This window comes from Phragmites australis, chromosome 18, assembly GCF_958298935.1.
Source record: "Phragmites australis chromosome 18, lpPhrAust1.1, whole genome shotgun sequence".
In the NCBI taxonomy this organism is placed as follows: Eukaryota; Viridiplantae; Streptophyta; class Magnoliopsida; order Poales; family Poaceae; genus Phragmites; species Phragmites australis.
The window spans coordinates 11,977,643-12,000,538 of NC_084938.1; the positions used below are offsets into that span (position 1 = coordinate 11,977,643).

Genomic DNA, 22,896 nt, shown 5'->3' on the forward strand with positions numbered 1-22,896 from the left:
TAACAGAATATGGGAGACACAACACATATTCAATGCAAGCTTGATTTCCTGAGATCGCCTTGGAGCCGATGGCGGCGTTACCAAAATCCAGTCTTCATAATACTGACTTGAAGTATTCCACTTGCTTTCTATTTGCTTTTTTGTCGTATCTTTAGGTGCTACAATATACTAATGTTTTAATTTAGGTAGAAGTAACTGATTAGCTACAAAAAGTTGAGCGTTGGTCATAAAAACCCAAGTTCTTTCATTAGGCGAGTTCGTGTTTTCCTCTTCTTTCACTTCTCAGAGGTTTTTGTAGTAGTATGTAAACAAAGCATCTATGCCATAAAATTTTTACATCCCTAGATGGTTCTCTGAAGCCTCTCTCATCCGATTGATTTTGTTCCTTTGTAGAAAAAGGTGAAAGGTCAAAGGATTTTAATATGAAGAATGACAACTGGGATCTTATAAGTAGTCACTACTTGTACGTGCTCATCCTGTTCATCCAATTGATGCTGCTTGTTTAGTATTTGAGGCTAACGAGCTGAGCAATCACGGTGGCCGTGTGATGGATCAGAAGAAGTATGAGCAGACATGAGGTGTATGGATGCTAACTGGTATAAGCTCACACAGGCAGTAATACGTTTTGTCAGTAGCAGTATAACAGACATACTTTGCCTTTACATGTGTATAGCACAAGTGCATGGTTACTTAGTAATTGACCAACAACATCACTAGATTTGTCACGTAAAGTACTTTAAACATGTTATACACTTATAATTATTTTCACATGTATTTGCTAAATATTAAGGTCCCTTTAGTTCACGGGAATTTCAAAGGAAAAGCAGAGGAATCATCGATCCTATGGAATGGACACTGTAGCACCCTTTGGCTCCTAGGACTCGATCACAGGAAAAGGAGGTAGTATAGACAGTCATCGGCTCCTAAACCCGCCCGCTGCATCCCTGCCGTTAACCGTGTACCACGTTGCCCTTAGATTCCTGTTTGCTTCTATCCTTGCGATAAACATCCCAAACCCGCAGTCCCCACCGCTCGTTCTACCGCGCTGCCGCCGATGGGGAGCCCAGCCATCCTCCTCTGCCGCGCGCCGCGCCCCCCGCCCGCGCCTACCGCCGCCGCCCTCTCGCAACCCCTCTCCTCCTCCTTCTCCGCCACCCCTTCGTGCCCCGCTTCCACGGCTTGTAATGCGACCCGCCTCGGCACGTCGGGCCGCCGCTGCCTCGTCGCAGCAGTGCAACCACCAACAAGTAAGGCACGACTCCTTTTCCTTTTTTCCTTGTTTTAAGTGGGTCTCTTCGGTGGGCTAGGAACCCCGGGTGGGTTCCGTTTTGGGAGGTATTTGCGCCTGCACGTGAGGTGTTCAATGGATTGCGCTTGTGCTTTGCTTTTGTGGGGAGATAGAGGCAGCCTGGGGTGAAGAGCTAGGAAGCGACTATTCGGTAGGATGCAGGCCGTTGCATTTCTTGGACAATTAATGTTCAGTTCCTGGGGCTAGGCCAATTGTTGATGTAGGTTCTCGAGAGGAGTTTGTGTTGCCTTACAGGTGCTCGATGAATTGCCGTAACGTGGCCTTTGGATGTTGCGGAGCAGGGCATGCCGTCGGATTTCGCCTACGAGGTGCATATTTCCGGAGGCTGATTGTCATAATCCTTTAAGTTATATTCGGAATGTTTGAAGGCCTGTTTGAATTCACTGGACAATCAGACCCCTTGGAAATTTGAACCGCTGCCCAAATCTGGTAACAGTAAGAAAGGACCAGAACCTTCCATAGATTACCTAACTGGCTTTATTTCTTGGAACTTATTTTCCTAGATTACCTAAGTGTGGCTTGAGGTCATGTAGTTCTAACTAGAATGAGAAAGTTCAAAATAATCAGGGTACATGCTTTACTAAGAAAATACTTTATATGGACTGAGCTGTATACGATTCTATCGGTAATTTTTTTCTTATGATAAATTAATGTTTTTTAAAGGGACCTTTGTTAAAATGAACTCTTTCTTTTGTATCACTTATAATTGATGTCTTCTTTTGCAATAACAATTTTGATCTGCTAGGGTCACGTACCTTGTACGTGCCCATACTTTCGGATGCTCACGCTAACATTGTATAACATAAAAAATGTGTCTTACATCGTGAGCTACATGTAATTGCAGGCTTAGCTAGTCCAACTATTGCTAATGCGAAAGACCAAACTGAGAGTGAAGTTGCAATGGGGTACACAATGACCAAAATTTGTGACAAGTTCATTGAGTTCTTCATGCATAAGAAACCTGAAACAAAGGACTGGAGAAAAGTGTTGGTGTTTAGAGAGGAGTGGAGAAGATATAGAGAACACTTCTACAAGCGTTGTCAAGTGCGCATAGATATGGAGACTGATTCTTCAATGAAGCAAAAGTTGGTTGTACTTGCTAGGAAAGTTAAGAAGGTATGTCCTGATTTTGATATGCAGTATCACCTTTTAAAGTAGGTTTTGTCAATATAGTCTTTGTTACAAGCAATCTAAGGAACTTCAGATATTTTGATTACACAATATTATTACGGATTAGGTGCACTATAATCAAACAATAGAAGTGTCCAGATGCATTATGTTATAAATTTGCGAATATTCTTCATGTTTTTATTATTTTCTCAGATCGATGATGAAATAGAGAAGCACATGGGACTCTTCACAGAACTCAGGGAGAATCCTACTGATATTAATGCTGTTGTTGCAAGACGACGAAAGGATTTTACTGGGGAGTTCTTCCGCCATCTTAATTTCCTTTTAAATGCGTATAATGGCCTTGATGAGCGAGATGGTAATTATTTACCTTATATCATTTTTGACACACAAGTTACACTTTATTACTTGATTCATGTCGAGGTGATTAACTACTAACATATATCCACACTATGATAAGGATATAGAACTTGATTCATTGTTTCCTGAGAATATGGAGAATGTTTCTAGTTTCCAATAGTACGAAAAGGAGAACAAAAAGTTACACGTAGAACATAGAAGTTATGGCCAGTTTGTCTTTATTTAGTCTATGTTTATTGCTTCAGCTGGCTGGTTTGTTGACCAGGTCAGCATATTCTATTGAGCATGTGAGTCTAGTTAGAACTTAGTACCAACTTCTTGTGGCTTGAATTGGCAAACAAATGTGTCTATTTCACTATACCTTTGTTCTGAATATTACATTTTATTTCGTGGGCTGATTAGATCTCAACATTATGCAGGAGTAGTCAGACTTGGGGCTAAATGCCTATCTGCAATTCGTGCATATGATTGCACATTGGAACAATTGGACATCGAATATGCTCAGTCGAAGTTTGATGATATACTGAATTCTTCTTCGCTGGATGATGCCTGTGACAAGATCAAAAGCTTAGCTAAAGCGAAAGAACTTGATTCATCTTTAATTCTTCTCATTAACAGAGCTTGGGCTGCTGCAAAAGACTCTAAAACTATGAAGGATAAGGTTGGTCTCAATGAAATATAAACAAAGTTGTATAAGTTTTCCATTGTTTAATCTTGATTTGTTGCTGCATTCTTGCCCATCCATACTGTTAGTACAGTAGATCAATCAACACATTCTGTGACGATTGCGCCATTACGCTATCAAACAACGTAGATCATTGAGGCTAGAAATATAATCCTCAGGTTGGTTTGTGCTTCAGCAGAAGTGAGATAGCAAGTAATGAAAAATATAGGATATGGTATTTATGTATAAGAAAGATAAAATAGCAGTTTGGCCTCTTGAGATAGTATGTTAATACACCAGGTTTAATTGTTTAGTAAGTTTACATGAAGTTTCATTTTCATTCTTTCATTATTTCCTTAATGCATTCTTATTTTTAGTTCTATGTAAATCTTGAATATTAGCAAATGTTCAATGATTTCCCTGTGGTGAAACAATGTAATTTATCATTATGCAAATTCAGATTTAGTGTGGCAGGACTTGGGTTTCCTTGGCTAATATTACCTGACGAAAAATGTAGACGAGATTTGGAGCTGAAAAAACTAGCTTCCCCTGATTCACTTTCCCAATAGAATCACTTTTAGCTACAGAATCATTTTCACTAGAGAATCACTTCCCCAGAAAATTTGGATCAGGAGGAGTTATACCAAACAGGCCCTTAGACTAGATGGCTCAATTAGTTCCACACATCTCCCTTTTAAACTACATAAAATTGTTGTCTGTGCTGTCAGGATCCAGTACCTATACAAAGTTTTACCTTGAATCATTGTAATATATATGTACCAGACCAGTACTATTCATATAATGTACAAAGTAGGATAATGTGATTAAATAAAGCATTCCTTTTAACAAATTAACATGCATGAATACGCGGTACAGGATAAGATTTCCGAACTCATGTTAGGCGTGTTCTATTTGCAATTTAATATTTGACTTCTGGATCACCAAGATATTATAAACCACGGACTAAATTGGCACTTACTAATTGTATGGTGTAATAAGTGTTGGTTAAGATTTTGAATAGGCAAATGAGTACTGTTACAGAATTAGTGGCTAAATAATTGTAGATAATGTTTGCTTATGCATATTCATGTCGTAGGTCAAGGACATAATGTACCATATTTATACATCTACAAAGCAAAGCCTCAAGAGCATCTCACCTCCAGAAATGAAGCTTCTGAAGTATCTGCTGAATATTGAAGATCCTGAGAAGAGATTTGGTGCTCTTGCAACTGCTTTCTCTCCAGGAGATGAGCGTGAAGCTAAGGATGAAGATGCTCTTTACACGTAAGAATTTATTGATAAAGATATTTATGCGGCAGTTCTATTGATTTCATTACCTGCAAAAAGATTTCATAATATGACATATCAATTTCGTTGCGGACATATGGTTTTATTTTAGTTGATTGGATCGATCCATCGGTAATGTTAATTCCTTTATTCTTAAAATTAAGGATTATCTGGTGTTAACATGCTCCACTGAACTATCACTTAGTGTTATGCCAGTGTTAAGCTGACTTGTCTCATCATTACCCCATCTGGTCGGAAAAAATACTCCCATGTAATAGTCAATTTTTTTAATGTATCTGTACAATATTAAGATTGGCTGCATGAATCTGTACTAGTAAATCTGTTATCTAAACACTTCCATATATCATAGTTTATCAGGTTTTTAAATCTGTTATCTAAGCACTTGCATGAATCTTGAGAACTGAAAATAAAAAAAATTGTCATTTTTTCTTTTTGCAAATGAGGAGGAAATTCTTATGTTTCACTTAAACAAATGACAATTCACAGTTATTGGTGGCCTTTCCTCTTTTGTTTTGCTGAAATAGTTATTGTTCAGGACTGCTTAAGTGCTTAATTGTTTTTCTGGATTCCTGTCTATCCAGGAAAAGTGAAGAATCCAGCACTGCATACACTATGCATGGTAAATGGTTTAGGGAGACATCTTTTATGCTCTAGATTTGCAAAAGAAAATAAATAGTGCTATCACATCATATGACATTCACACTTCGAACCGAGATTGAAATTTGAAGCTCCTGAATAAAGTGAATCCGTTATGTTAGAAAACAAGCTGTTGAGCAAGGCTATCACATGGGAGCTTTTATATTAATGAAATGGTACTCCATATGTTCAATAAATGGGTACCATTTTATTTTTGAACAGATCTTATTTGTTTGAGCTAAGGTGACAGTTCTTGTGTGATAACATATTTCTATGCATTGGCATAGCTTATTAGGCATGACCTGTTCTTTGCATGCAGAACTCCAAATGAACTCCACAAATGGATCAAAATGATGCTAGATTCATACCATCTCAATAAGGAGGAGACAGATTTTATGGATGCCAGAAAGATGAGCGACCCAGTAATCATCCAGAGATTAGTTTTGCTAAAAGAGACGATTGAGGAAGAATACATGAAGCAGTACATACATCCTGATGAGCAAGAATCCATGGACGACGAAGAATCAGAAGAATGAGCCTGCATATGTAATCTATGATTTTGAAGGAACCCATCCGGTCAAGATTCAGAGGACGTAATTCGTTCTGGTTGCTGATACTGCTGACGATCCACAGAAGTAGATAGCTGATGCCCTGCTGCTTTTAACGAAAGATGGATCATAATTTGTAGTATCATACTAGTATGCTAGTGGCATTATTTTACAGGTATCTTCTGTTAAAGTACACATTTATTTCTATTTTCAGGCTTAATTCTGCCGTGTGAAATGAAACTGTTCAGTAGAGCGATAACTGTAAGTGAGGCAAGTGTTAATTTTTGTTCATACATAAAGGTAACAAGGTTCCTTCATCTTGGTATATATTGCAATTTGCAAGTCATCACAAGGTTGCTGATGTATGTATATATAGGGGTGTAATTAGAACGGATACAGACGGATATAGCTTATTTTTTATTTTATCTTATATTTTTTCTTGAGTCGGATACAGATAGTATCGGATAATTATTTTTTTATTCTGTATTTTATCATTTTTTTTCGGAGTTAGAGTCTAGATGAAAAGTGCTGGAAGTTTTTGTCAGTCGAATAGATAAAAAAATTTCACTTTATTTATATCTTCATGTAGCACATTAAATAATATAAGTGTGCAATTAAATTGAGCATAAAGAGAATGATTGTTGAGATATGAAAATAAAAAGTATTTAGTATTATCTGTCTACAGATATGTGATAATATCTATTTATATGTTATTATGTTTTTAAGTGAAATTACATAAGAATTTCTTGTAACACCTAATATATAGATATTTTGAACGGATATTAGTTATCTTGTATCTTATATTTATTTTTTTTAGTTTAAAGTCTAATATTGAATAGTATTAGATAGCTGTTATTGCAGATATTTGCTTGTCAGGCTTTTAGACAGGCGAGCGGACGGAAAATATTCGTTTTGTTTTAACTCCTATGTATACACGGCCAGAACTTTCCCCTCTGGAAACACTGCTCGCGTCTATCCTGAAGGCTTGACCACGAGACGGGAACAAAGCGGCGAGAGTGTATCATCTTCCCTAGCGTGGCAAGCCTCCAACACATGGCTCCCCATGTGTCATGCTGCATGCACACCTTGCATTTACTCGGAGACGACCATATATATACTCCATCGTCCCAACGTCATGACATCTCCATCTCTCTGCCCCCCCCCCCCCTCTCTCTCTAGTTACCTCTCACACACAGAAGAGGCAGCGCCATGGCGCTTCTCTTGCTCCACGCCTTGCTGTTGGCAAACGCAACTGCGGCAATAGCCGCGGACAACGCAACAGGCGACGGCGGCAACTCCACCACGTCTCCGGTTCTGTGCGACGGCGCGGAGTGCGAGCCGCCGGCGCAGCCGCTGCCGATCTACGGCTACCCTCCGCCTGCGCCGTCGCTGCCGTCTGCACCACCGGCACCGCCATCGGCCCCAGGCTCGCAGACGCCGTGCCCGCCGGTGGCCGTTGTCTGCTGCGGCGGCGCCGGGGCCACTGGGGGGCAATACATGCCCCAGCAACCGAACTACGCGCCTCCGACCGGCTACCTGCCTTACTACAACCCCTCTGCTTCGGCGCATGTGCTACTTTCTCCTGTTACTGCTGGTTACTACGTGACGGTAGCTTGTCTCGTGTTCCTATGGGTTGTGGTGTAGTAGTTGCTAGACTAGATATTGAAGAGAAAATCATTTCCCTTGGGCTGGCATATAGCAATTAAATGAATATATATACTTGAAATCAATATGTCATGGAGAAGTGTGTTCGCGTACTTGTATTTGGTGGTAACTACCGTGTCGTGTATGTGGATATCTTGGCATCTTCTCTGGTAACTGATGATCAAGTTGCATGTCCTCGTAATTGAGAAACTGGTTGCCAGTATGAACAAAGATTATGGGATTAATATTATTGGCGCAAAAGTTATCTCATACCAAGAAGTACGACGAGAGCTCATAGGAGTGATTTAAGCTTAAGAGAAGAAGTAGAGGGAGGAATAGAGGGAGGAATATCAAATATGTTGATGGTAAAAGTATCGGTCTTTAGTCTGATGGCAATCTGTTATAGGGTGTAAAATTGTATAAGTATATCCCTGCAGAGAATCACCTAGCATAGGTGTAGGTATACTCCTGATCGGAAGATATTCTTCTAATACAGTAACATAGTGGTGCATAGCCGGTCGTCTATTGCGGCACTGTATTGTTAAGATGTTAGGATGGTCTTGCACGGGATGTCAGTATATGCTCCACTTGTGTTGTATTAAATGTTGGTCATTTTCTTATAGGAGGAGGACGACTAGTAGAGCCTCTCTGATTGATCTCTTTTGAAGGTCTGACGACTCACCTCAGGGTTTCGGGAAGCCTGTCCAGATTCCGAAGAGCAGGGGCTCCAAAATGCCAGGGCTTTGAAGGGTTTCGGAGCTTGTTGATCCGCAAAGCCTCCAAAAATCCATTTGTCCGCAAGCACGGGTTGATAGGGCCAGAAACATCAGGTCCTTAATAACAACCACTACTACAAAACCTATTTTTCGAGACATCTAGGATTGATTTCTACAAGCGGTTCGTAGGAAGAACCGCTTGAGAAAGTGGCTACGGCCCCGTGCGGCCGAGGACCGCCTGTGAAAAGTAATTTTCACAGGCAGTTCCTTACGTGGACCGCCTGTGGAAATAGATCCATTTTCATAGGCGGTCCACTTAAGGAACCGCCTGTGAAAATTAGTTTCCACAGGCAGTTTCTTAAGTCGACCGCCTGTGAAAATACTCCATAAATACTGCTTCTTTTCAGCCAGTTTCATTCAGACAGACTTACTGTTCGAAACAGTAAGCATTTACTATGGCGGTCGATTTGGAAAATAGGAGGGGGGGGGGGGAGGTTTTGTTTTTGATTTCCTTGGAGGAGCCAAATAAGGTATGTATATCTCATCCCTAGCTTGCATTTTTTTGAAGTTTAGATTTAGATTTAAGGCTAAATTAGAGTTTCAATGTGATCTAGAGATGCTCATGGTTCTTGCTATTTTGATCATCAAATTAGCTCAAATTTGTTGCAATATTGATTTAATTGTGTAGATTCACATGATTCTAGTATTATATTTTAAAAATGTAGCTAGAATGTGATGTTTAGCCTTAGGAGGTTCCATCATGAATGGGGATATTTTCTCTAGATCTAGATCTAGATCTAGATCTAGGGGAGAGGGAGAGGGAGAAGGAGAGGGAGAGGGAGAGAGAGAGAGAGAGTAATGAATTCACATTATTTTGAGTCATAAATTTACGTTAATATAGATTCAATTGCGTAGACATATTATAATCATAATAATCTTTTTAATTCTAATTTTCAAATTAATTATTTAATTAATTAATGTATCTAATTTTGTGGTTGAAGTTAAAGATGGATAGAGCATGGATGTATGATGCGCCAAGACATGGAGAAATATACATCAAAGGACTCTCTGTTTTTATTGAAGCCGCAAAGAAGGACGCTTTAACTAAGAAGACAAAGGAAATATACTGTCCATGTTCTGACTGCAAGAACCAGAAATTGTGGGACAAATCAAGTATAATCAAATCGCACTTGATCTTGAGAGGTTTTGTTAAGAATTACAAATGTTGGTCCAATCACGGCGAACAACGTACAAGCAAACCAAACTAGGAAATCGCTGCTGATCAAGTAGATGGTGATGATGAGGGAGCAATCGAAGGCGACACTGATTTTATGATGGATGATGAAGCCGATTTTGATCTGGATGATGATGCTGACTTTGATCTGGAGGAAATGTTGCGCCACGCAGAACCGCATGTTTTAAGGGACACGAGAGGTTTAGATAATTTCGAGGCGTTAAAAAAGGCATCAAAGGAACTTTTGTATGAGGAATCGAAGGGCTGTGATAAGGAGTTTACGGTGTTGCATTCGGTGCTTGAACTTCTAAGGTTGAAGGCTAGCAATGGATGGTCCGACAAGAGTTTCTCGGATCTGTTGAGTCTCTTGGCAAACATGCTTCCGAAGCCTAACTCCTTACCCACCACCACTTATCTGGCGAAGAAGCTTATCTGCCCGTTGTCATTGGATGTGCAAAAAATACACGTGTGTCCGAACCACTCTATCCTCTACCGTAAAGAGTACGAAGCCTTGGATAGATGTCCAGTGTGCAATGCGAGTCGGTACAAGAGGAATGATGATTGTGAGGACAAAGTTGCTTCCGCCAACACGAAGAAGAAGAAAAATAATGCTGGTCGTGACGAAGAAGACACTTCTTCCAACGCGGAGAAGAAGAGAAGAAGTCCTGCGATGGTGATGTGGTACCTACCAGTGATACACCGCTTGCAGTGCCTGTACTCAAACCCTAGGGACTCTGAACTGATGTGTTGGCATTTCGATAAGCGCAATAAGGATGGAACTAAGCTTCGACACCCCGCTGATGCTAGGCAATGGAGAAAGGTCGATGCCATGTATCCAAAGTTCGCTGAAGAACCAAGGAATGTAAGGTTCGCGTTGAGTACGGACGGAATGAATCATTTCGGTGACATGAGCACCTCACATAGCACTTGGCCAGTGGTCCTGGCCATCTACAACCTTCCTCCATGGCTATGCATGAAGCGGAAGTACCTTATGCTGTCCACTCTTATCCATGGACCGAAACAACCAGGCAACGATATAGATGTGTTTCTGGAACCATTGATGGAAGATATGGCGAAACTGTGGAATGAGGGGGTCCGGGTGTGGGATGAATTCCGACAACAATACTTCACGCTGAAAGCAATGATTTTCGTTACCATCAATGATTATCCCGCCCTTTTTAACCTATCAGGACAGGTTAAAGGTAAGTAAGGATGTGCAGTGTGCTTGGATGAAACCGCATCTGTGTACCTTCCGTACTCATAGAAGGTAGTGTACACCTGCCACCGATGGTTCTTACTCAGAACTCACAGATACCGCAATATGAAGAAACATTTTGACAACACGGTTGAGGAAGATACTGACCCGAAACCTCGCAGTGGGGCACGAGTGTTTGAAATGGTCAGTAGCATCAAGGTTGTTTTTAGGAAGCCGCCGAAGGGTAAAAAGAGGAAGAAAAGTGAGACGCCGACCAGCACGCTGTGGAAGAAGATGCCAATTTTCTTTAAGTATTTGCCCTACTGGAAGGACTTGGACGTCCGTCACAGCATCGATGTCATGCACGTTGAGAAGAATGTGTGTGATAGCATCATTGTCCTCTTACTGGACATACCAGGCAAGACAAAGGATGGAATCAAGTCACGTAAGGACTTGGTGCATTTTGAAATTAGGCCAGAGCTACACCCTGAAGACAGACCAAATGGGAAACATTATCTTCCGCCGGCTAGCTACTCTTTGACACTTGAGGAGAAAAAGGCAATGTGCAAGTGCTTACATGGGGTGAGAGTCCCGACTGACTACTCATCCAACATTAAGAACCTAGTCTCGATGAAAGATTTGAAGCTAATCGGCATGAAGTCTCACGATTGTCATGTGATGATGACGCAGATGCTCCCTATTGCAATAAGGGGTATCAAGGTGGGATACATAAAGGTGGTCATCACACGGTTGTGTCACTTCTTCAACGCAATTACTCAGAAGGTGATCGATGCTGAAAAACTGGGTGCTCTACATAGTTCGTTGGTAGAGACTTTGTGCCAACTTGAGATGTGCTTCCCTCCATCCTTTTTAGATATCATGGTACACATCTTGGTTCACATCGTGAGTGAGATAATTACGCTGGGCCCTGTATTCTTACATCAGATGTATGCATTTGAGCGGTACATGGGCATTCTGAAGGGCTATGTACGGAATCGTGCTCACCTAGAGGGTTCCATGATCAAGGGCTACAGTACCGAGGAAGTCGTTGAGTGTTGCATCGATTACATAAAAGATTCTAATCCCATTGGTGTACCTGTATCTCGACATGAGGGGAGGTTGTCTGGGAGAGGGACCAAAGGAAAGAAAAGATTCATCGATCATGATTACAAAGCAGTGGAAGAAGCACATTTCACCATATTGCAGCAGATCCAGTTAGTGGCACCGTACGTCGAGCAACACCTAAATGAGCTCTACACAAAAAATCAAGGCCGCTCGTATGATTGGATCTTGAAAGAGCACAAGCGTCGCTTCACCACATGGTTCAAGAACCAAAACCTTCCGGACGATGAATCTCTAGATAAAAAAAATGTTAAAATGTGGGCTTGTGGCCCATCAAGTTTAGTTACGTCATGGCAAGCGTATGACATTAATGGGTACACGTTTTATACCAAAGCAAAAGACAAGAAGAGCACGACCCAAAACAGCGGCGTTCGAACAGAAGCCTATGACACAACAGGGGAAAAGGTCACCTACTATGGGTTCGTAGAAGAAATCTGGGAACTCGATTATGGAGTGAATCTGCAGATCCCCGTCTTTCGGTGCAAATGGGTCAAACACCCAAATGGCGTGGCGGTGGACAACTACGGCTTCACAATTGTCGACCTCAGCATTGTAGGCCACAAAGATGACCCGTGGGTACTCGCTGATCACGTCGCACAAGTTTTCTATATAATCAACCCCGCGAATGAAAAGAAGCATGTAGTTGTTGCCGAAAAATAAAAAATTGTCGGAGTCGAGAATGTGGAGGATGCGGAAGAATACAATCAGTTCGATGACGTGCCGCCTTTTGGAGATCCAGAAAAGATCAAACTTGTAGAAGCAACCCTCGATAGATCTGTGATGCCGTACATGCATCTGGATGGTGTAGGGAAAACAGTTCAAGGCAAATAGTGCAATGTTATGCGAATTATTTTCCAATGTGATAGAACCCTGAAATTTGTATACAATTAGGATAAGCTTTAATTTGTATTATGGACTTGTATGCATTTAAGATGCTTTAGTATCTAATAGAATATTTAAGATGCTTCAATATGTAATAGAATATTTAAGATGCTTTAGTATGTAATAGAATATTTAAGATGCTGTAGTATGTAATAGAATATTTAAGATGCTTTAATATGTAATAGAATTGTATTTCTCAAACAAAAAAAAACATTCCACAGGTTTCCACAGGCGGTTAACTTAAGAAACCGCCTATGGAAATCCATTTCCACAGGCGGTTCCTTACGTGAACCGCCTGTGAAAATCCATTTCCACAGGCGGTTCACCGAAGGAACCGCCTGTGAAAATCCATTTCCACAGGCGGTTCACCTAAGGAACCGCTTGTCCACAAGCGGTTTCTTAAGTCAACCGCTTGTGGAAATCGTTCCTATTTATATAACCGCGCGCAGCCCCGAAAACCCTAGTGCTTTCAGAAAACATCGATCGTGCCGTCAGGCTGTCCTTCCGTCCGCCACCCGCGCTCTCCGTTTCCGCCGAGTGTGACCGCGCCGAGGAGCCGCCGCTGCCGCCGCCGAGTTCGACAGCGCCGAGGAGGAGCTGCCGCTGCCGCCGAGTTCGACAGCGCCGAGGAGGAGCCGCCGCCGCTGAGGTCCACAGCGCCGAGGAGGAGCCGCCGCCGCTGGTGAGTAGTTCCATATCCCCCTCCTAGCCAAGCCGTCGTAGTTGGTTCTCCGACCGGCCGTGTGTCCACCCCCCCTTCTCTGTGATGCCGGCCATCGTGCCGGGGTGCAGCGCCGCCGGTGAGTAGCTCCGTTTCCCCCTCCCGGCCGAGCCGTTGTAGTCGGTTCTCCGGCCGGCTGTGTTTTCCCCTCCCCCCTTCTCTGTGATGTCGTACATGTGCTGATTGTTACACTCAAAAGTTGTTTTTACATGAGATGCCCGGGAGGGAGTAATCAGTAGGTAGTAGCCGGTGGTGGATACAGATGAGATGAAACCCACATCTGGAAACTCCTTTTTTTTCCAAAAAAGAGAATGAAAACCAAACTCTCACTAGATGATCCATACCAGCAGTACTCAACTCTTCTAGGTTCTAGTTTCTAGCTTATTTGAATTTTGGATAACCCTTTTTTGGCCCTTTGCAACCCGGTCTATTTACGTCTTGATATCCATAGAAATTAACGTACGATGAACAAACTAGGAAAATCATAAATGACTTTTTATGGAAATGTAAAAGATATAAAAATGTTTGCGGCAATGTAACCTATTAGAGGACCTGAGTTGCCTTCTTGAACATGACCGGACAGCTAAGGGGAGCTGGCATCCAACATTGGGTTCATTTCAGTAGAATTTTCATCCAACGAGATAATCATCTACAAGCTAGAAAATCACAGCGAAGAACAGCATATAGTGAAAATTGCCAAGTGTATAGTTTATTAGGTAATTAAGGACAACGTGCTCCATGTCGGCAAATGAAGAAGTTAAGATGTTAGGTAATAACCAGTAGAGCTAGTACGTGATTGTTGAGATTCTGGGTTCAAGTCCCAACTTCTTAATATATAATAGGTTGGGGGAAAGTCTCCCTCCGACCTCGTTTTATTTTCTAAACAGAACATACATAACATGATATGTTTACAAACTTTTGTAATGCTCTTAATCTTTCAGCTTATACACATACCTGTATATATCAACTTATACTATCATACCAATAATGCTCTTAATCTTTCAACAACTCTCGAGACCTCTATGTCGATTCTTGAGCTAAAGGCCTGCGGTTAAGAGGAGGGAGAGTGCAATTTTAAGCAAGTTAGAACACTACTGGTTTAGTGAAATTCTTATCAAGATAATAAGATGCATACATATATAAGCTAGAAGGATTACTTATCAAGACCATCCACTCTTCATTATATATATTGAGTTCATGCAAACTAGTTACATCTTAATTTGCAGATAGTAATGGTGTGGTACATATAGACAACAGTGATTTAATTAGTTACTGAAAGTTTTGCCAAGGAAAAGCAAGGATTGGTTGTTTTGATCAACAGAGAGAGACCAAATTAAGTTCGGTAGCCCATTTCCCAGGCTGGTTGTTGCCCATGTAGAATAGCCAAAAGTTAAGTGCATAAAGTGCTATTGTAGCCAATCTTTTCTATAAATGGCACCACCCGTCTCGCAAACTTCACGTAGAAGCTTCCTTTCCCGGGTTATAGAGCAAATCCTTGTTCAAAAGCTTAATCTACCACTATGGTGATCACCAGAAGGAAGACCCTCATTCTTTACTTGTTCTTTCTAGACTTTGACATTGCTCATGGCATCCAATGCAAAATTTTACTCCATAGGGACCACATGCATTAAGACCAGAGCTAACAAGCATATATATAGTTCTTGAGGGCATTAGACCCTGGTACAACTACTTACTGTATAGGACGGTATGCATGAATGCATGCATATAAGCACATACGGCGTTTGAATAATCCAATATTGTCATTCTCTGCTCTCTAATTTCTATGCTTTTCTTGTGTTCTATGATACTCCATTTTGCATTTTACACTACTACTAAATTCCCCTTTTTTTTCATACTAGCATACTTGTTAGATTTTTCTAGACAACAATAATCCAGTGGTCGATTAAGTACTATAGGGCAGAAGAGGACAGTAACCCCTAAGAAACCAGAAGCAAGCAGGATGTCGGATGTTGCAATAGAGGTCTCCCCGGCACAGAGGTTGGATAGGGACCCAAGCCCTCACCAGCCGTCCTCCTCCGACAGCAGCAAAAGCTCGGGCTCGTATCACAGCCCGAGCCCTGTTCCGTGCGAGCGGGAGATCCACCGTCGGGAAAGTGACAACGAGTACAATCCCACCGAAGAGGTATTTAGTTGAGTCAATGCATTTCATACTTGTTAAATGGAGGAATATCTTCTGTTGATGTCAACTCTCATTTGTTTTCTCTCTAGAGGGTGAGGGTGCAAAGATCTTCACGTCGATCATCTGCGCCACAACATTCTACGCCACAACCCACCGCTACATCTGTGCCTGAAACTTCGGGTCCCTCTGGACCGACACTGAAACGAAGAAGGGGCGAGCGTAGCAGAAACAAGTTGCCGTCCAGCATTTATACAATAACACAGGTCGGTGTTGAAGGGGAGCCTATTGCACCTCGTGAGGCCTGCGCCAAATTCCGCAACGATTGTGGATTCCTTGTCAAGGAGTACGTCCCAATCACTGTAACTGATTGGCGATTGGTGTCGGATGAGACAAAGGAGTTCCTATGGGCAACATTGCAGAGAACCATCCGATTCCCCTTGGGAACAGAGGAAGCAGCCAAACAGAATGCATTGAAAACAATGGGAAAAAGCTTCCGGGGTTGGAAGAGTGAGCTCAACAAGGAATTCGTGAAGAAGAATCTGGTACCCTTTAATAAATACGGAAAAATTACACCAGAGCAATGGGCAGAGTTTGTTAGGCAGAAGACCACACCTGATGCGATCAAACTGGGTGAATCGTTCAAGCAACTTGCGAAGAAGAATAAGCACCACCATCACCTGGGCACATCTGGGTACGCCCTCAAAATTCCTAAGTGGAGGAGGCAAGAAGAAGAGGCTGCCCGGGTTGGGAAACCCAACCCTTTAGAAAATTGTGATGAGCGAAGCAGGAACTGGGTCTACGCTCGGTCACAACGAACCGAGTCTGGGGACTTAGCCTTCAATAGCCCCGAGACCATGGAGGTGACCCAGACCATCCAAGGGCTTACTAAGGAAGGGTCTCTAGAGCCTGACAGGGAGAATGACCTGCTTACCAAGGCCCTGGGGAATAAAGAACACCCAGGTCGCACTCGAGGCATCGGATCAAAAGTGGGCTGGAAGCATGGGATCCCAAACGATGCGGGCCAGTACAAGACATGTAATAGATATAAGAAGATCCTATAGGAAGAGATACAAGAACAGGTTAACGTCGAATTCATGAAGATGTGGAATGAAAAGGAGAAGGAAAGGGCGGCATTAATGCTGATAGAGCAACCAACCAGCCCCGGATTTCGGAGCAGCGTCGGGTTCACACATTTCGATAGCCCGAGATATCCTGTGGATGAAATCAAAGAAGCTACCCCTTGCATTCTTCATGTTCCGGTCGGCAAGGGAGACTTCACTGTCGAGGCTGCCACTGGCCAGGCCATTCCAGGCCATGTGTTTCATAGTCAAGATATTCCGGCCGGTTATGCCAAGGTACAAGTGGACTCGGTGCAGCCGATTTTCAGGAAGTACAAGCTTGAAATCAGCGCACCTGAGGGTATTGAGATTCTCAATGAGGCTGTTGGAAACTTCATTTTGTGGCCCAGACGGGATATCATATTAAGCTGTCAGAAGTCACAATCGCCAGCGTTCCGCCTGTCCCAGGGTCCAGCATCTCTGCCTCAGGCACCGTTGCCCCAAAGCCAACCCACTCCGCCTCAGGCACTTCAGCCCCAGAGCCAACCCACTCCGCCTCAGGCACCTCAGCCCCAGTGCCAACCCTCTCCACCTCAGGCACCGTCGCCCCCGCGCCCGGTATCTCCGCCGCAGGCAACTTCGCATCGTGCTTCACCATCTACAACTCAGGCACCTCCGTCTCCAGCGTCTCTGACTCCGGTGTCTCCGCCTCTGGCACATCCATCACCTAAGCATCGGAGAGTTCCTACAATGATTACCCCATATGAGAAGATTGATCTACCTGATCCGATGAAGAGGTGGCTTCTGTCCTCGTCAAAACCAAAGGCATCATCCGCTCAGGAATCTCCAGCGAAGGGCAATCTCACGAAAGAGATCGTCAAAGCATTAAGTACCTCATAGATAGATTTCGTGCATACACTGGATGTTCCTGAAAAATATGAGCATGGCAAGCCATTTCTGCCATCATTTCAACTCCAAGAAGGTCTGTGGGAGATGAGGAAATTCCACGAATGGTACATGAGGGCATGTCGCGCGGGCCTCTCCATAATCACTGCTTTTGTCCCCGCTAACGTTTATCTAAGCGGAGACAACTACCTCATGTTGGATTTCAAGGACATGCACGCTGTGTTCCGCCTCGACAAACTTGACGTCAATCTCATAAGCGTGTGGTGCCTGTAAGTGCCAACAATCTACCTCTACGTTCATATATGTAACAATATATGTTATAGAAGCTAATGACTATTGATTTGTTCTGTAGGATGCAATTTAACGATGCAGATAAGTTAAAGAGGCCTGCCGGATTCCTTGATCCGCAACGAATTTTCCAGCCAAACATGATCGTGAACATAAGGACTGATGACCCTAGGATTAAGGGGAAGAGTAAAAAGGATAAAGCACGGGTCATAAAAGAAACAACCAAAACAAAAAGGCTCGAAATGTCAACCTACGTAGGAAGAGCTATGCTTGAAATGCAGGACAAGGACTGCATCTTCGCTCCCTACAACTTTAAGTAAGTGTGATACGTTATGAATCTAACATAAGTGTTCAACTTAGTTGATCAATCAAGAATCTAACAGAAGTATTCATGTAGCGATCACTATATTTGTATAATGCTGATGCCGAAGTCGAGCAGACTCGTGGTCCTTGACTTTACCGATTTCCAACAAAAATCCTACCAAGATTTCATTGACGTTATACAGAGGTAAAGGAAATCTCCCATACTTAAAATTCTTATACATTATTTATGAATTGATAATTACTTGTTGGTATTTGAATAGGGCCTACAAGTGGTACGTAACGAAAGGTGAGATACATGATATGGACAGGCCGGATGCGATGACAGTCCGTACATATTTTCCGGTACTAACACAACTTCTAATTCTTGTATTCCACTATTAATGACGAAGAGTTTTATTGAACTGACGAATACGTTGCGTGTTTTTAAGTGCCACAAGTAAGGTTTCAATACCGTTCTTTGTGGATACTATATTTGCGAATTTCTTAGGATAAACGGGAGGTACACAACAAACCCTGAGGACGTAAGTCATCATTGCGCCTGCACATTCTTATTTGGTTATGTTTCCGTTGTCAGTAGTGTTTTAACTCTTTTAGTGTGTTTTCAAACCAGGCAAGGATGATCCAATGTGCCAACCAAGCTCTCACCGATAAAGAAATCCAAAACGTCCAACGTGACATGTGCTGGTTTATTATACACGAAGTCATCCAGAAGAACGGTAGATTCTTTGATCGTGGAGGCGAATTAGCTAGCCATCCGAGACTTTATGTGTGGGACAGCGACTCTTAGCTATATAGGCTTGTGATGTTGTAAATATTGTTTTGTAAATATTGCTGTACTTGTGTTAAATGTTAAAATATGTGATGTTATTCATATTGTTATTGAAACTGTGTGAAATCTGGATGGATAAAATATATTTTAATTATTATTTTTAAATAAATATATACCACAGGCGGTTCTCATACGGAACCGCCTGTGGAAATCTTTATATCATAGGCGGCAGCTAATATGGACCGCCTGTGGAAATCAATTTCCACAGACGGTTGATATAAAAGAACCGCTTGTGGAAATCGATTTCCACATGCGGTTCGTTAAGACAACCGTAACGAACCGCATGTGGAAATCGATTTCCACAGGCGGTTAACATTAGGAACCGCATGTGGAAATCGATTTCCCACAGGCCTTCTGTCACATACGGGTGTGCCAAACGCCTGTGAAAAGACGTTTCCACCCACCTGTACAGTATCGTTCTGTACTAGTGAACCTTCAACAAATATGTTATTCCTTTTTTCATGAAAAGAGATATTTATTACTCAGCTTCGAAAAAAGAGAGCTTTATTACTCACCGGTGAAATCACAATCCTGATCAATAATTTACTCAACACAGGGGATCGAACTTGCCCACGTATCGTGACTCGTGAGCTGTGCGAGGTCATGAGCTACTGTGTTCTGCTCTCTCTTCGTATGACAGGGCGACGAACTTTCGAAGCGTGTTCGCCTCTAGAGTCTCTTGGATGATGAGCCGATTTTGCTTTTGGCTAGCAGATTATTATGCTGACATGCTGCTGGCATCATACTGAAAATTTCCTCAATCTAACAGAACTGTGTCTCTACGAAGGACGCAACTTGGTGGCATACGAATGTGGCGTGTGAAATGAATTTCAAGCAAATTCATTAAGTAGTAAAGAACATATTGCAGACTACATAGGAATCAGATAATGCATCCTCCAGGAGCTCTGCCTCGCGAATAATTAGAACGCAGCGACCACCTGGGCATCGAACTAAGTTGTGGAATGCCTAAATCGTACTTATAGATTGACTTTCTATGTACAGACGAAGCTCATTCAACGCGGACTAGCACAAAGCACGGATGCTACGATTGATGGAAAAATTGGTTCACCATACGCTATTGGTGCACCAATAGCCCTCATTCTCATTGAGGTGACCCCGATCCCCTCCCCAGCGGTAGTGACACGCGACCTGGCATGCATATTGCTCCCATTTTGCTGGTGAGATTCTTCAATAGATTGAGTCTCATGGAGTGGCGGCAGCACGAATCAATGAATGTGGAGGCGACAATGCACTTTGATGGCGACAAAATACCAGCTCGGGATAAAAATTCAAGATTCCTCAGTATTTGTTGTGTTTGTCAATAGTTTTTCAGTAGTTTGTAGTTCTTCTCTTGAACCAAATGTTGCTTGGCGGCAGGTCATGTGTATATTTTTGGTGATTGTTGCCTCAGATAGCATATAGTGAGGCTCATCACATGATTCTTCACTGGTGGTTGTAACTTAATACACCTCGTGCGAGCTCAACGAATATTTGATGTGTTAGTAATTGTTGCCTCATCTCACTATGTATTGTGAGTGTTCTATGCCATCTAAATGTGACATTTAGTAATTTGTATTCATGGCACGCCATTCAGTATGTCATCTCCTTGTCAGTAGTTGGATATAAGATCATTTGCCGGTAACGAAGTACTTTTACAGTGTTTTGGAAGCATATGAATTAAGCTAAGTGTGAGATCTTTGCTATGACTTGGAACTATTGAATGATGGAAACCTGATTCAATGTTTTGGTAGTGATCTCTCTTCATCTCTTCATACTTCAGTAGTCCTCAAAACCGACTAACGACATTTCAAATTACTAAAGAGATCAATTAAAGTACCGAAGAAGTTTTTTATAACTTGGATGCCAAAAATTGTACTAAGTATATAAGAATTTGCTATTGCTTGTATCAGTAGCTATTCAGTAGCTCTTTTTTTCTTCAATACCCTTCTCTAACAATTTCACTTTTTCTTTAGTATTTTTTCTTTTCATCACTTTCTTGCTATAATTTGGATAAGTAGTTCTTCAGTAGTCCCTTTTTCTTTAATACCTTTATTCAATAATATTCCTTTTTCTTTAGTATTTTTATATTCTTCAGTAGATACAAAAGCAACTACTGAAAGATTTTTCCTATGATTCGAAAGCAAGCAACTTTCTCATGCAGTAGTTCATCCTTTCTCTAGTTCAGTAGTACACCCTTTATTGGTTTTGTAGTTCTAGCATCCAAGTCAAATGAAAATTGCATCGGTAGTTCATCCTTTCCTTGTTCAGTAATTCCTTCGTTCCAGTAGTTCCATCTCATAGTTAAATTCAAAAGTAACCTTTTCATACTTCATTAGTAGTCGTGAGTACTTCCATCTTCATGATTTAAACTCCAACTCATAGAAACTTTTTATCCAAATTATAGGAAATAAAATTCATGTCAGTAGTCATCAATAGTTCATTCATCCAGGTTTCAGTGATTCATCAGTAGTCGTCAATAGTTTGAAGTCATAGACATTTTTTATCGGTAGCAAATTTCATCAGTAGTTCAATATTTCCAACTGATAGCAATAAATCTTTGGTTAGGATTCAATAGATGAGTTAAGGGGTTAGGATTCAGCAGACAAGAGTTCCTGCAAGATGCCATGCCCTTCCTCTTCCTGCCTGGAGCATCTTCTCCAAAACAACTAGACTTCCGTCCAAATCCCGGGCTTTTAACCCCACAAATGGGCTTCTCTCCACCGGGGCATCAGATTTCTCCCCTTTGTAGCTTTTCTCGTTGAGCAAAGCATCGCGGTTGGAGCTCTGGCATCCATAGCGTGGGGGCAGCTGTAGCTGGTCGGTCTTGGGGTGGGAGGGAGCCTGCGCGACAGTGGGCGGGGCATAGGATGGAGCGGTCAGACGCAGAAGATCTGGATCAGCAGTGGGGGCGCGGTCGTGCAGATCTGGGAGACGGCTTGGCTGGGCTGAAGCGCACAGGGAGTGGAGGCACTATCGGCTATGGTAGGAACCTGCGTTGGGTTAGGTGGAGTCGAGGGGCTTGGTCGATCAGGGGAGGGTGGTTGGTTGGTTCGGTGAGGGGGAGTCTGTTGGTTGGGTTGGGTCAATGAAATAGTCTACATCCTAAATGTATAATAGCACTACTGTATGTGTATATATATATATGTTTATGCGTATATATATATGTATATGTATATAGTCGTTTTACCTATAGTCTTGCTTCAAAATCCGGAGTCAAACACATATCTTACTGATTTTGATTCTTCCTTCGTTTTCTCTGCCCTGAACAAATATCTTTCCCCGTCTGAGTGATTCAAACTTTTCAAAGTTGCTTTCGCTTTTCTAGAAAACCAAGCTGACATTGCATACCCTTATCCACAATATCTAGAAAACCTTTAAAAATGTAGATATCATCAATTTCTTGTTGCAAATTTGCCATTAGCTTCTATTTCAATGCCGTAATATCTATAATTTTTTGCCACTTTCTTGTGACACCACGATCAGCTTGAGACTGTCACCACATTTACATTAACTTGGTGGAAATTACCCACTTCTTACACTAATTTTACCTCTCCATAAATATGTAATTCCTCCATTACTTATCCTTTTCCACTCTGATCACCTCATTACTCTTGCAAAAGTAACTGCGATGTTAATCCCTTTCATCGGCCTTCTAGAAGCCTTTGCCCTTGGAGCCACTACATAAATTCAACCCCATTCTAACGCTCCCGATGAGTTTTATTTCAATCATATATACGGGCAAAACTTCTCCTGAAACATTATATGGCTTTAGATGATTGGTAACATAATTTTAGATCAATGCTAGAGTTGGAGAAATTTTAGATGGGCCTAGATATGAGCCACGATGAACCTCCAGGATTCAGGAATGTAATATCCATGAA

The 22,896-nt window shown here is 42.0% G+C and overlaps 2 protein-coding genes across 3 annotated transcripts; both read left to right on the plus strand.

Moving 5' to 3' along the window:
- The first annotated feature begins 960 nt into the window (after nucleotides 1-960).
- On the plus strand, nucleotides 961-6,302 carry LOC133898925 (uncharacterized protein At4g37920). 2 transcript variants are annotated; one of them, XM_062339743.1, is made up of 6 exons: nucleotides 961-1,247; nucleotides 2,154-2,425; nucleotides 2,633-2,798; nucleotides 3,220-3,461; nucleotides 4,561-4,748; nucleotides 5,728-6,302. In XM_062339743.1, the coding sequence occupies exons 1-6, from the start codon at nucleotides 1,055-1,057 to the stop codon at nucleotides 5,942-5,944; spliced, it is 1,278 nt and encodes a 425-aa protein (XP_062195727.1). In that variant the 5' UTR covers nucleotides 961-1,054; the 3' UTR covers nucleotides 5,945-6,302. The 2 variants fall into 2 exon arrangements, with proteins under 2 accessions (XP_062195727.1, XP_062195728.1); XM_062339744.1 differs by lacking the exon at nucleotides 961-1,247 and adding an exon at nucleotides 1,265-1,617.
- An 847-nt stretch (nucleotides 6,303-7,149) lies between these two features.
- LOC133898360 (proline-rich receptor-like protein kinase PERK2) lies at nucleotides 7,150-7,600 on the plus strand. The gene has a single exon (XM_062339029.1). It carries the CDS (start codon nucleotides 7,166-7,168, stop codon nucleotides 7,598-7,600), a length of 435 nt encoding a protein of 144 aa, XP_062195013.1. The 5' UTR covers nucleotides 7,150-7,165.
- The last annotated feature ends 15,296 nt before the right edge of the window (nucleotides 7,601-22,896 follow it).